Source organism: Lipotes vexillifer, unplaced genomic scaffold (genome assembly GCF_000442215.2).
Source record: "Lipotes vexillifer unplaced genomic scaffold, Lipotes_vexillifer_v1.1 scaffold1034, whole genome shotgun sequence".
Classification (NCBI taxonomy): Eukaryota; Metazoa; Chordata; class Mammalia; order Artiodactyla; family Lipotidae; genus Lipotes; species Lipotes vexillifer.
In genome coordinates this window covers 759,174-773,226 of record NW_006790288.1, presented here as the reverse complement: position 1 = coordinate 773,226, position 14,053 = coordinate 759,174, and the positions used below count along the sequence as shown (strand labels likewise).

At 50.9% G+C, this 14,053-nt stretch overlaps 1 protein-coding gene across 1 annotated transcript in view; it reads right to left on the bottom strand.

The window, feature by feature from the left end:
- Nucleotides 1-9,398: 9,398 nt before the first annotated feature.
- ADAMTSL4 (ADAMTS like 4) overlaps nt 9,399-14,053 on the bottom strand; it is an 8,812-nt gene continuing 4,157 nt past the window's right edge. Inside the window, exons 8-18 of the mRNA XM_007463515.1 lie at nt 13,982-14,050; nt 13,582-13,754; nt 13,316-13,427; nt 13,026-13,211; nt 12,694-12,823; nt 12,152-12,356; nt 11,642-11,818; nt 11,118-11,324; nt 10,846-11,025; nt 10,430-10,574; nt 9,399-10,279 (exon numbers count right to left, since the gene is read on the bottom strand). Of these exons, the coding sequence (XP_007463577.1) occupies nt 10,143-10,279; nt 10,430-10,574; nt 10,846-11,025; nt 11,118-11,324; nt 11,642-11,818; nt 12,152-12,356; nt 12,694-12,823; nt 13,026-13,211; nt 13,316-13,427; nt 13,582-13,754; nt 13,982-14,050 (1,721 nt within the window). The 3' untranslated portion in view covers nt 9,399-10,142. The remainder of the gene's footprint in view (nt 10,280-10,429; nt 10,575-10,845; nt 11,026-11,117; nt 11,325-11,641; nt 11,819-12,151; nt 12,357-12,693; nt 12,824-13,025; nt 13,212-13,315; nt 13,428-13,581; nt 13,755-13,981; nt 14,051-14,053) is intronic.

Genomic DNA, 14,053 nt, shown 5'->3' with positions numbered 1-14,053 from the left:
CCGATTTCTTTTAGTCACCAAATGTTGGTATAACTTGGGGGTAAGAGGGTTCACTACAGCAGTTATCTCCCTATCTCACTCAACCTTTTGAGGTGAGTAAAGGAGCTAGAAGAATTAACACCCAAAGTTAAGTTTCCATAAGGTTGTTGGTACTAATCTTTAAGTGCCTTTCCCCTTTCCTCCCAAAAAAGAGGTGAGAATAAGCAAGTCAATTTCAGAAGCCCTATCCTGTCTTTATTTTCAGCTACCTTGAAAGGGAGCAGAATCACCATGGAAATGTGCAAATATGAGGTTTGCATATTGGTTTTAAGCCCTGAGCACCAAATGCTAATCATGCAAACAGGATTCTGCGCTTTCTGCGCTTTTCCCCCTTCAGGTTTTATGCATTTCTGTTTGGCAGCCCCTCTTTTTCTGGAGCCTGACTACCAGAAGATGGCAGCTTTTTCTCATTACAAAGAAAGCTGTTTTGTACAAATGAACTCCCGAATAGGTGTGGACGGAGAGTAGCACAGGACATGAGCGCCCAAATCGTGGTCAGAGTCAAGTTCTGCTGTGCAAATACTATTGCTCCCATTGCTCTGTTGTGATGTGAAGCTATTTCTGTGGCAATATTCCTTAGTTTAACACCTTAAAAACTTGGGTCAAATGGTAACCAGTAACATGAGTCACTGAGGGAGTCAAAATAATCAACACTTCCCCTCATTTGACACAACCAGACTTTTTCTTTCAGTTCCTGTTTTGCCACTTTAGTGCTAGCTCTTGCTTCAGACTGTTTCAGAACATTTTTCTTAAAGCAGTTGTGACAGCTGGAGGGTTTTACAAAAGTTAAAGTGAAATAATTTGTACAGCTGGTGTGTAGCAGGGCTTCAGCCAGATGCCCACAGCACAGGCCATTAATTCCTGGAGTTCAAGATGATCAGCTGAGTCTGTCTTAATTTATCCTAGTTCTTTCTGGCCCCACTTTTTCAATGATTACAGAGCTTTGTCTTCTGGAACCCTCCCACACTCTTTAAAGGCTTCTCAGTTTCAAGATTTGAAAGCTTAACTCTGTCCCTCTTCTTTAGTTTCAAAGTTGTTACAGTGTTATCTTAGTTATGTGAAGCATGTGGAAAGTTAGGAGTTGGGAATCGGCCTGCAGGCAGATGTAACAGACCTCTCAGGGAATTCTGTGTTCTTTACTAATGATTCTTGTGAGGTTAAAAAAAAAAAAAAAAAAAAAAATAGGGCAGGCTTTTGTTCCCACGCTATACCTGGTCTTTCTTTTGCAGTTCCTTTCTTTACCTGCATAGAATAATAGTTCTTGACTGTTGGGAAATGTGTTTGGGCCAAGAATACTACTCTGGATTTTACCCCTTCCAAGTATCCATTTCTATGGCTTGTCTCTGCCATTGGGTTTCTGTATTCTTACCCACTTTGCCTTCTCTCCTTTTCCCCTGTTTGGGGGTTACTTTAGTTTATTAAGAATGTTTCAATACTTCAACGATCTGGGACATTTAATGAGCTCAAGGCAGCCAGATGTTTTGTTGAGTTTCTTCATTTGTCCATTACCTGGCAGGGGACTGCTTACTATGCACCATGCACTTTTGGATACTGAAGTTATGAAAAGACTAATTCTTACCCTCAACACAATCAAAAAAGACTAGGGTGGAGTGGGAGGTTGGGGTTAGAGGATGTAAGCTTTTGCGTATAGAATGGGAAAAAAACCAACGAGGGAACACTCAAAGAAACATGACAACTAAATGCAGGGTGATCTTTGATTGGATCCTGGATGAAAAAAACTATAAAGGACTTGGGAACAATTGGGAAATTTTTAATATGGGCAATATGTTAGTACTGTATCAATGTTAAATTTCTTGAGTGTGGTAATTATATTGTGGTTATATAAGAAAATGTCTTCGTTTTTAGGAAATACATCTGAAGAATTTATGCATAACAAATCCATGGAAGGAAAGCAGTTGTAGCACAAAGTTAAAGCTCAGTCTAATAGGAGTGGTAACAGACAAAAATAATTAGGATACAGTACACAAAATACTATAATAAAGATATGACAAGGGGTGGGACAAAGCAGGGTGACAACTTCTGGAAGTAGAAGGTGGTCAAGAAGGCTTCAAAATAAACATTTTAGGTTGGACCTTAAAATGAGTAGGAAACATGCACAAAAGCATGGAGCTGAGAAGAACCTCTGGTGGGGGGTAGGAGAACGGGGAGATGTGTAGATAATTTTTTTTCTTCTCATTTCATCTTCCCTCCCTGCCTTCCTTCCCCTTCACCATACATGGCCAGTGAAGATAGTATCTCTTCAGTTTCTTCCATTTAGGGCCTTATATAAAAGTATTGGAAAACACTGGTAGGAAAAAAAAAAAAGATGTCTCTTTGGTCTTAGAAGTCTGAATTTGGTATAAATACAGCTGGGTGGACTGTATTTATTTGGGAAGTAAAGAAGATAGACTGGGGCTTCCCTGGTGGCGCAGTGGTTGAGAGTCCGCCTGCCAATGCAGGGGACATGGGTTCGTATCCCGGTCTGGGAAGATCCCACGTGCCGCGGAGTGGCTGGGCCCGTGAGCATGGCCGCTGAGCCTGCGCGTCTGGAGCCTGTGCTCCGCAACAAGAGAGGCCGCGATAGTGAGAGGCCCGCGCACCGCGATGAAGAGTGGCCCCCGCTTGCCACAGCTAGAGAAAGCCCTCGCACAGAAACGAAGACCCAACACAGCAAAAATAAATTAATTAATTAATAAACTCCTACCCCCAACACCTTAAAAAAATTAAAAAAAAAAAAAAAGAAGATAGACTGTATTGGCCGTTTCCTCTGTCTTGTTAAAGTGGTAGCCCTGAACACACACAACCTTAGGATCATAGCCATGACTGGATCCTGGTGTAGGAGCTGGCATTGGCAGACCTGCTTTGAATAAAGATGTCTTAAGAGCATCACCTAAGTTCGCTCACACATCTCACTAGCCATCTTCACCCACCCAAGTTCACATAGTCAGGGAAAGGAGCCAGGTTTTTGAACATGGACCCGAGACTGCTATGCTCTCTGCAGAACAGAATTTAATAAAGAACAGCCCCCAAAAGTTATTTAACTGGACCCTAAGATCCTGAATGATGGCTCCACTCTCCCTAATCCTGGTCCCGTGGGAGACTCAATTACAGCTATTCGCATCCTGGTTCAAAAAACTAGTTTGCTCTGACTGCCCAGACTTCCCCACAGGCTGCATTCTTGCCCATGAGCTTATTGTTTTGGCTTCTCTGCCTGTATAAGTCCACAGACAGGGCCCGAAGTCTCAGTCCCAGCCCCCTAGCTAGCTGGGGCTGCATTCCATTCAGAATTTCACCACCTCCACTTGGCCTCCCCTCCCCCCACCCTCTGTGGTCACATGTGTATGTTTATTGAAGTTATTCTGGAACAAGGTGTGCGGGGAAAGAGCCAAGGAAGCAGACAAGGAAAAGAGTATTTAACTGTTGGATTTCTACCTGAATTAGATGAGTTTTCTACTTTATTTTGATTAAGAAACGCCTTCAATTCGGTGCCCCTAAAAGCAGTTCGTTTTCTAGTCTAATAGGAGGAGCTGGTTTCAGAAATTTTACTACACATTTCGTAGACACCCCTACAGGGCTGGTATGACTCAGGTGTTCAGATTTGGGGTCGTGGGGCGGAGAGGTAGGGGTTTTCCCTAAGAAACATTGGTTTCATAAACATTTTATTGCTGAATCTCTATGCCCAGATCTTTCATGCATTCCATCCTCAGTTCACACCTCTATTCCTGAGGTTGCCTGGAGTGGTTCCCATCCATCTCTAGACCCTGAACGCCCAGATCTAAGGCAAGGTGGGGCCCACTTTGGCCAAAGCGCTATGGGAAGGGCATTTTGCTTACTTTGTAAAGCTTTGGGTTAATACTGTATGCCCGGTGTACGCCTTTCCTGTCTCTCCTCTTCATCATACAAAAAAAAAAAAAAAAAAAACCAAACCCAAAAAACAAAACTGCAGACTGAGACTGTGGGAGGTGACTTTTTTCATTTCTCAGAAATCCTCCGTGAGGCAAAGTAGAGAAACAGAAAGAGGGAAACAACTTCATGTCGAAATGAAATGAGGTTGTCTGTGTGTGTTTTGAAATGAGGTGGCTTGTTTTCAGCTTTAAGGAACAACAGCTGTACAGAGGAGCTTGGTAATGGTGGGGGAGTGGTTGGATACCTGCTTCTTTGCACCTTTCTCTCACTTCAAAGTTTGATAGTTGGGGTCAGGTCTGAAACAGGATAGAGGTTCTGTATCTTCCTTTCCCCCCTCATGAACCATGATGGATAGATATGTCAATCCATCACGGTACTACTGAGTGAAAGAAAACTTCTAATACAAAAGAAGGATTTGGTAAGCAATCCCAGAAATAGGTTATTTTAAAAAGAAATGCAGCTGCATTGCTTTTAAGTCCAGAACATATTAACACAGAACTTTGATAAAGTTTGTTTTAGGGAAAAAAACTGTGACTCAATTAGTAATATATAAGCCTATGTTTGTATGACAGTGTGTGTACCTTGCACAAAGACCATGTATATTTATTTTAATTATTTCCTGGGGCCTAAACACTGAATATATTTGAAAGGATTTTTAATTCCTTGAAACTTTGAGTTGAAAAATGAAATTTAGACAGGATTTTCCTAAAATGCAGAGAAGTCATGAAAGACGTTTGAAAACAAAAACACTTGATCCCATCCAACTTCCAGATCACTGTGGCTCAAAGAACTCAGTATTTTGATAAAGGGTGCTCTGTGTGAATGAAATTGAATAGCAGATCAAAGGAATTAGAATTTTAAAAGTTAAAAAGACTAGACTTAATTTTCTCCCCCGTCAACTGGATTTAATTGTCTTCCCCCATCTTATTATTGAGAAGATTCAAAGAGAGAATATATACAAATGCTTTACCTTAAAGCACTAAACAAAGTGCTTTAAGGAATTTCGGGAAACGTCCCTTAAGGATTTACTCTATCAGCCATGTCCAAGTCATTGAATTCCCAGGGAGAAACCACTAAGAAGCCGATGTCAATAGATAGGATGTTGAATTAAAAGGGTCTACAGCTGTATTTTGAAGCAGAGGGGACACAAACAGGACTTTCCATGGCTGGGCATTGTGGGAGTTCAACCAGATGGAAGAAATCCCAGGGGTAAGTAAACTCCCTGCCAGCCAAATCTGCCCTATTGCCTGTTTCTGTATGGCTCAAAAGCTAAGAATGGTTTTTGCATTTTTAAATGGTTGAAAAAAGATGTTTGGTGACACGTTAAAGTTACATGAAATTAAGATTTCAGTGTCATAAATAAAGTTTGGTTGGAACACACAGCCATGCCCATTTGTTTACAAATTGTGTAGGGCTGCTTCTGTGCTACAGCAGCAGTCAAGTAGTTGCAACAGAGATTCTATGCCCTGCAAAGCCGAAAATATTTACGGCTGGTCCTTAAGAGAAAAAGGTTGCACGCTCCTCTGCTAGAGCTAAAAAAGCGTCTTATGATGTCATGAAAGAGGCAGGCAACCAAGAATCAGTAGTAGTGAGGGGAGGGAGGAAGAGATGAAAGAGGGGGTCTGGTTCCATAGCAGATTAACTCTGCCCCTCCCATCAAGGGCAGGGCCTCTTGCCTTTTAGCCTAGGGATCCCAGGGACACACACAGTCTTCTTTTTATGAGCAACCCCACCCTCACCCCTAGTTTCTTTTCCTCCTCATTCAAAGTTCTGTAGAGCTGTCTCTTAGAAAGATTCAGGCAATCGGGCTTCCCTGGTGGTGCAGTGGTTGAGAGTCCGCCTGCCGATGCAGGGGATATGGGTTCGTGCCCTGGTCCGGGAAGATCCCACGTGCCGCGGAGCGGCTGGGCCCGTGAGCCATGGCCGCTGAGCCTGCGCATCCACAACGGGAGCGGCCACAACAGTGAGAGGCCCGCGTACCACAAAAAAAAAAAAAAAAGATTCAGGCCAAGGCTCAGAGGGGTACAACACACACACATACATCCTAACCCCAACCTGGGACATTCCTGAAATTGAACCCATCTCTCCTCTAATACTGAAGTTCTTTCCCAGGACATTCAAAGACAGCTGTCTGGTGCTAGCTGAGAAAGTGCTCTGATCTGGTTCCTAGCCATCCCTGCACCTCCCCTTCAGCTGGTGTGGCTGGTTGGTTTCCTAGCATCTGACTGCTATGGCTCATGCATACCTTGTTTTGGACTAATTTTGCACATTCCTCCCTCCAATCCTTTCTACCTTCTGACCTCAGCCATGAAACACCCTCCTCTAGAGCTTTCCCCAATCTCCAGGGTCAAGGAGCCCAAAGTCAGATTGAAGATTTGCGCTGTCTAGTTTGCTTAACCCAAACTGTTTCTCTCTCTTGTTGACTGACTTAGTCTTAGGTACTTTCCAGAGGCTTTCTACTTCCTGTAGAAGGTGCCTCTCACCCTTTAAAGCAGACATCTCTTCATCATCTGCCTGTGACAGATAAGCCCCCTCCGCTCTAACTTCCCCACCCACCTGACTCCCAGAACCAGAGATGACGGATTTGAGGGATGCTGGTCGGAGAGAGGGTGGGAATGCAGGAACCCACGCCCCCGCTCCACCTCCAAACTATTGAGGTACTCTTTAGCATGATTCCCCATGCTTCAAGGAGAGGAGAGGTCTCTGATCCAGTTTACTCTGGTGGGGGAAGGGTGTTAAGTTCAAATGAAGTCTCTTTTTGTAAAACTGGGGAGAAGGGGAAACAGGAAATGAAAGAGGATCTGGTTGGAGGGAATCTGGAAGGGACCTTCTCCTTGCATTTTGTTCTCACTCTCATCCCTCTGCCGTCCTGCCGCCCTCCAGGTCTATCTAGATCCTCCCCTAAAGGGCTCCTGAGGGAGGGTGTCTTCAGGTTGAGACACTCATGCCATAGGTCAGCAACTGGGGCCCTGTGCTCTTCTTCACTCCTAGTTAACCACAGAGGTTGAATCTGGATGAGTGAAGAGTGTGGGTCTGGTCTCCTCAGACTCACCCCTGCAGCTGTGAGCACCTGCTTGCAGGGAGGCCCCTGGTTGGGGAAGTATAGAAGCTAAATTTAGTCTGAAGGCTGAAGCTTAATTGGGTGGGTAATTACCCTGGGGAAACTGGGAGGGGGGAGGGGAGAGGAATTCTGACCCAGCTGAACTGAGACCTCACAAGTTCACCCCTAAGTCCACTGACACAGAACCACAATCCCCTTCCCCCAACAAACACCGAGAAACGAGAAAGCCTAGCAATTTGCTGGCCTTATGCACGCTTGATCTCTCTTGTGCACATCAAGATTGTTCTTATCACCACCCCACCCCCACCTCAATTCTCAGGGGTCCAGTTCCTCTGAGTCCTTCCCTAAATTCCACCCAGGGCACCAAACCTAAGGGCCCCTCCAGCAACATCTCCCTGACCTTGGGTTGCAGCTTCCTCTCCCCCAGCCCTCCAGAGGGTTTCAGAGGTCATCAAAGAGGCATCTGGCCACACTACTCCCCTCTAAGAGGCCAGGGAAAAGGGTGCTTGGGGTCAGGTTTCCCTTCTTGAAGACTTTCACATTGACAGCCCCCTCCCCAATACTGACCTCAGTGACCAGAGAAAAGAATCCTTAGGGGCTGCACTGAATCCTAGCTTTAAAATGAGGTGAAAGGGGGCAACCCCCCAGATGAAAGCCCACATCCTGAGCAGTCAGAGGCTGGAGGCTATGAGGGAGCTGGGGTCTATCAGAAAGAGAAGGGAGTTACTGAACCTGGGGAAGCCCTTAGAGGGGCTGTGGCTGCATTCCCCACCTGTGATTGGTTCTCAGGCTCAGGCCAAACTCCAAACCTGCCCGGCAACAGCCCAGAGGCCCAAAGAGGGAGGAGGAACTTCGGGTAAGTCAGCTGAGCTGGGGCCACCGCCCAGCCTTCAGCTTCCAGGAATCACTGGGAGGGGCCCAGCTATTCACCACACCCCTCCCTCGGTCTCAGGGCTCCGCCTTCAGCCCTCAGTATCTACAGGGCGGGCTCAGGTCCCACTTCCCTGATCCCCCGCGTCTTTGATCCCCTTAGGGGTTCACCAAAGAGAGGAACACATTTGATGCCTTCTCTTTACACTGAGCAGAGACACTAAGACTGGGCTTTCCTTGTACCCTCTTCCTCACTCCTTGCCCTGGACTAAAGTCAGTTTCTTTCCTTTCCCCCCATTTTCTTTTGCCTCCTTCCTCATGCACTGTCCTCCCAAGATGTTGTCCGGAGTCTTCCTTCTCAGCCACTTCCAACCCAGGGAAAGCCTGCTTCCCAAGGCAACAGTATGATGTGAGGGAGCTGCCAGAGCAGAGAAGTCCTGTCTCCTCAGGCAACTCGGGTCCTCCCCAGTGTCTGGGTGTCTGGGGGTGCATGCTCAGGAAACAGTAGTCACTGAGTTCAGCTGTTTCTACAGGCCTTTATTTACGGTCTTACTCGGCCAGACTTGTAGAGGTGCAGGGATGGGAGAGGGATGCTTCTAATGGGGAGAGAAACTCAATTCTATTGCACTTCCCCTCTTCCTAGGCATGGGGACCCCTGGGAAGTCTGGCTTCCACAAGTGGAGATCTGGACTCAGACCTCAGAATTGTAGGGGTCAGGGAGAGGATCTGTGTTATGGAAAAGGCTGCCCACTCTCACACCACCTCTAGCAAGCTATTTACCTTGTGAGTGGACATGGGCGGGGGAGGGAGGAGGGAGGAGACTAGGGTGAGACATCTCTGAAGAATGTGTCTTTGGCAGGACATCCAGTACTGCCTTGGCTCCACCCTCGACTCCACCCCCAAGTCCCCTAGAGCCGGGCCAGGCTCCTCCTCCGGCCGTTTCTGCTGAGGGAGAGGGGTGTGGGGTGTGGGGTGTGAATCATTTCCTTTCCTCCCACCCTATAAAAAGCAATAAGCCAAGAGCTTAATAGGGAAATGGGTAATAGCAGAAAGGATGAGAGGGGCAGGAAGGCAGGGCCAAAGAAAGGGAACAGGAAAAAGGACCCCTGAAAAGGCAGCCGCCATTCAGCTCAGCCCCAGATGGGAAAAAAGTGCTACTAGATTCCAAGAGATTTTACAGAAAGACTCAGCCTACCAAGAAACCCACCATAGGCCAAGCAGTTTCTTCTTCAGCTCTGGACCCAAGCGCCCAACTCGATACCTAAACTGGGAGAAGTGGTGACCTCTAGTGGTCAATGACCAACCTGCAGGGCCTGAGGTCGGCCAGGATCCTCTCCCTCTCTGACCAAGGCTCCTGGTCTCAGGTGACTGGGGCTCATTCATTAGCCTTTCTGGGCCCAAACTCTCTCCACCTGGGCTCCAAGTACTGTTCCCCTTCCCACCCTTCATTCTGATCTCACACTGCTTTCTTAGGTGGCCTGTATGGCTGGGTTCCCACGAGGACAATGAAGAGCCTGTTTCTCATTTGTCATAATCATCTTTAATAAAAAATAAATTAGTTCTGGGGTGGGGACCGTTTTAGGAGGTGGGGAGCGGGAGCAGGGGCTCGGGTGTCTTATTCTAACCTTTCTCTTTGCCACCCTCTGCCCAGCTGGTCCCTGCTCTGGGGAGATAGTCTCTCTTCCTGGGGAAAAGCAGGATTGGCAATGGCTCACCCCATCCCTAGCTAACTATGAGAGGGAGGGATAGAGAGAGACTAAGTAAGGGGAGAAAGGGTCAGAGGACAAAAGGATGGTTTAGATGATGTGTGGCCTGAACAGGAGAAATGAGGTTGAGGACACAAAGTTGGGATTAATGGGAAGGCCAGACTCTAAGTAGCTCGGATTCCCAAAGAGTTGCAAACTTGCTTTCCTTTCAGCCTAGAAAACTCTCACGGAAACAGGCATTGTCCCCTCTCCCGGTTCCTTCTCAGTCTGTGTAACTTCTTTTTGAGAAGTGATACAGATTTATGGGCGCACACACATCCACACAGGTCCATATACACATCTGGGGGCATATGTGCACACACACCATCACACCACCACACAGACCCAACCACACGTCTTGACAGTTACTGTCCGTCATCTTGCCACCTTCGACCACTCTGGGGGACGTCCCTAGTGAAACCAGGACAGGCTAGAGAGCCAGAGGGTACAGAGTGGGCTGATTGATAGGTGACGGATGGTGGCATGAGAAAACCACGAGGAGAGGGTCTCCTGGACCCATTTCAGGCGGGCTCCGGGGGAGACCGCTCCAGGACATGGGCGCAAGAGCGGCAACAGGTAGCTGTGTAGTAGGGATAGACGCAGAGCCGGGCCTGCACCACCAGGGGGCAATGTGGAGAGCTGTCCTTGCATTGATCATCTGGGGACAGAGGAGGCCATTGGGCACAAGAAGTCACCAAGATCCATCCCGCTGGAGGTGTGTTGCCCACTCCCACTCGTCCTTCCTAATCTCCACCCACACTTCAGCTAACTCCACTCTGCTGGGGACTGGGGAGAGGGAGCTCTTTACCAGGGCGTTGGCTGCAGGGTTGGCTGTTACAGGATCGTTTCCTGGAGGGCCGCAGGTGAGGAGGACATCGGATGCTGAGGGTCTGGTTGGCAGTCAGGCACTGGACCTCCCTTGTCTGCATGCCCCCCTGGCAGGAGCGAGAACACTGGGGAGACCCCAGCTATCAAATCAGACCTTTGCTGTGCCCCAGGCTCCTCCTGAACCCCAGGCCTCCTCCTCCTCTGAAGAGTTGGGGGGCTCTCCTGGAGCATTATGAAACCCCACGTGGAGGGGGCCCACCTGTCCTCCTGGTCTAGGAAATGAGACAAGTTAAACTGCCGCTGGCTTTAGCCTGGGGCACAGAGGGAGGTACAAGGAGGGAAGCCTCCATTCCCCTGGAAGTCCATGCTGAGCGGGCAAGGGTGCCAGGCACTCACCGGACTCCAGGGTGTAGAAAACCATCGGTCTTGGCAGTCCTGCCCCTGACAGGGCTGCAGGTTAGGGGGCCTGGGCAGGTGGGAACAGTTGCTAGGAGAAGTCACATTGAACTCAGTTCCCAGTTTGGACACACAGATGATGTCTCTACGCTGCGTGCCAGAGCCACATTCTGAGGAGCACTGATGGAGAAGACGGGAAGGGAGAGCAGGATTACTCCGACCTCCCCCCAGGGAATCCCACTGACGAGCCCCCTCCCAGGCTCTCAGCTCACCTCTGCCCAGGGCCCTGTGTACCAGCACCACGTCACCTCACAGGGCCCCAAGCTGCAGGCACGCATGTCAGGGGGGCGGCTTCCTGGAGCACAGGTCTGCTCAGTGGCTCCTGCCCCTGCTTCCTCCTGGCCCTCCCCATGGGTCTCCCCACTCCCGAGGCAGACGACAGAACGTCGCTGGATTCCTGTCCCACACTCAGCTGAGCACTGTTGGGAAGCAGAGTGTGAAGGGAGGCTGGAGTGACAAGTAGGGGAAGGGGAGGGGGCTGAGGACAGACACATCCCAGATCCGGGAGTTAGGGAATGCCCCAGGGGTACCAGCCAGATATGGGGAAACTTTGCCAGGCAGGGGTCAGGATGTCAGCGTAAGTTTTTCTCTGAGTCCCCAGCATCAGCAGTGTCTAGCAGACGGCAGGTGCTTGCTCAATCAACGTTATGCAACTGTGCTGGAAAGGTCCCGGGAGGGTGTCCTGGGTGGGGGGTACCGGGGGCGTGGGGCTCGGCTGAGGGGGTGTGGGGCCCACCTTGGAGCTCCAGTCGCTGTGGAACCAGGCTGTGGTGCAGGGCCCCATGTCACAGGCCTCTCTGCTGGGGGGCCGCGGGGGTCCTGAGACACACTCCTGCTCGCTCACTTCATCACCGTTGTTGCCGACGCAGCGGACCTGTCGGCTCCTCTGGCCGCGCCCGCACCGCACAGAGCACTGAGGGGACGAGGGGCATTCAGGCCTGGGCTTCCCCGGCTGCCTCACCAGCCTCCAGCTCTGGGGCTTCTGAACCAGGATGTGCCTTTGATGCCTGGCTCAGCAGTTACAGGGCTTCGTGGGCTGAGGAGCAGGCTGAGTATGGGGCTCTGGGCCCCCAAGCCCCGGTTCCGTCTCTTCACAGACTTACAGATGGAGGTTCTACCTGAGATCTCATTTGTAAAAGTTTCTGCTGATTAGAACGGAGTTGGAAAAACCACTGCTCTAGCTCACTGGTGCCCATGCCTTCAGGATCTTCCCGCTCCAAGAGCTTCCTTGCCTGGGACCACTCACCTGGCTCCAGGGGGAGCGGACCTCCCAGCGGCCGCAGAGGCGCAGCTGGCACGGCTGGGTGATGTTGGGCCGGGGCAGATGTCCGCAGCGCTCCAGGGGCACCGACGAGCCGCCGCCCCCAAACTCCTGCCGGCAGCGCAGCTGACGGTGCTGGGTGCCGGGGCCACAGGAGCGGCTGCAGGACGTCCACTCGCCGGCCTCCCAGCTATGGGTGTGGGCAGGAAGGGGAAGGGACAGAGACACAGAGGGCAAAAACAGAGATGTGTGGGACTGCCATGTTTGGGGAAGGGGACGACAGACTGGGGGTGGGGACCCCTCAGAGGAGAGTGGGCATATTTGGAGTCTGGGATCCCTTGTGGGGCTCAGGGTTTCCTTGTTGTCTATGGAATGTCAGACTTTCTCACTGAATAACGTCTCTCTGAAGCCAGGAGATCTTGTGTTGAGTGCAGAGTCCAGGTGAGATCCTATGGGGGCGAGGATGTGTTTCCCCGGGGCAACCGTCGTGTCCCCAGGACCCTAACCCTCCCGTGGGGCGCACTCACTACGGTGGGCATGGGGGGCCGTGGCAGGGTTCCTGGGAGGCTGGGGGCCTGGTGCCCACGGCACAGCTGCGTTCATCCAGCTCCTCTCCTGACTCACGAGAAATGCAGAGGAAGACAGGGCGCCAGACACCTGAAAGGGATAAAAGGGAAGCCAGGGGAGGCAGGATAGCTCAGCATCCAGTGTCAGTGGGGTCCCAGGCACTGAAGTCCGATTCAGCACAGAGTCAAGGTGTGGACCCACAATCCAGGGTATGGGGTCAAGAGTGCCAGATGCCAAGCTGGGCATCTGGGCTGAGGGTGCCAGGAATACAGGCTGGTGGGTGAAGTCTCACCTTTTCCACAGGATGCCGAGCATTCAGAGTGTCCAACCCGTTTCCAGTATCCGGCTGGAGACCCCAGGGGTGTCCTGGGATGGGGCGGGGCGGGCATCTGGGGTATCCGCACCTGACGCTGGAGGGTGCCTGGGGTGCGGGCAGGGCGGGGTACTGAAGCAGGTGGGGGCTCTCCCCTCAAAACCTCTGCGCAGGGAGAGTCAGATAGACAAATTAGATGCATCCCCATTGCCTCGAGCTCCCCTCAGCCTCTCCCCACCTCCTTTTAGGTCTGGGGATCAAAGTCTTACCAGGCTGGAGTTGGGGGAGACGGGGCTCTGGGGTGGGGTTCTCAAGGTTTGGAGGAGGTGAAGAGATGACATACTGGTAGAAAACACCTGGGTTTTCCTCCTGAAAGATCATCTGGGGAGAAAAAGAGAAGGTAATGAATGTTTGGGGGGTGGCCAGGGGGGCATCCACTAGCCTTCTGCCCATCTTGAGATCCACAGCTTTCCCCTCAGAGGAGAGGCAGCGGGGCGGCCTCCACCTCCGGCCCAGGCGCAGGCCCCTCACTCACGTAGACATCCACAGGCTGGGTCGTGGGGCCTTCCGCAGACAGACTCTCCCCAACGCCCTCCTCTCGAGGAGGACGGCTGTACCGGAAGACAGTCCCGCCAGCGGTGTAGGACCCAGGGGGATCCACAGCCCAGTTTCCATTAATGATGGACCGGCCCCCAGGGCCACGAAGTGCTGGAGGTGGCAAATCAGGACATGCGAGGTTAGTCATACTGTCCTCCTCTCCCACCCCTTCCCTGACAGCACAGAACCCCACATAGCCCGTGCCCACGCGGGAGGGAGGAAGGGAGCCCTGACTTCCCGGGTGGCTCACTTGCCGTGCTGAATGGGGGCGTGAAGGGCAGAACCAATAGGCCAGGAATGGAACGGGGGACCAAGAATCGGGGAACCCAGGGACTCACCAAGGTAGTTGGAGCTGGGCCGGAGCTGGGCGATCCAGAGCCGGGAGGCTCCAGCAGGGATCAACAGGAGTT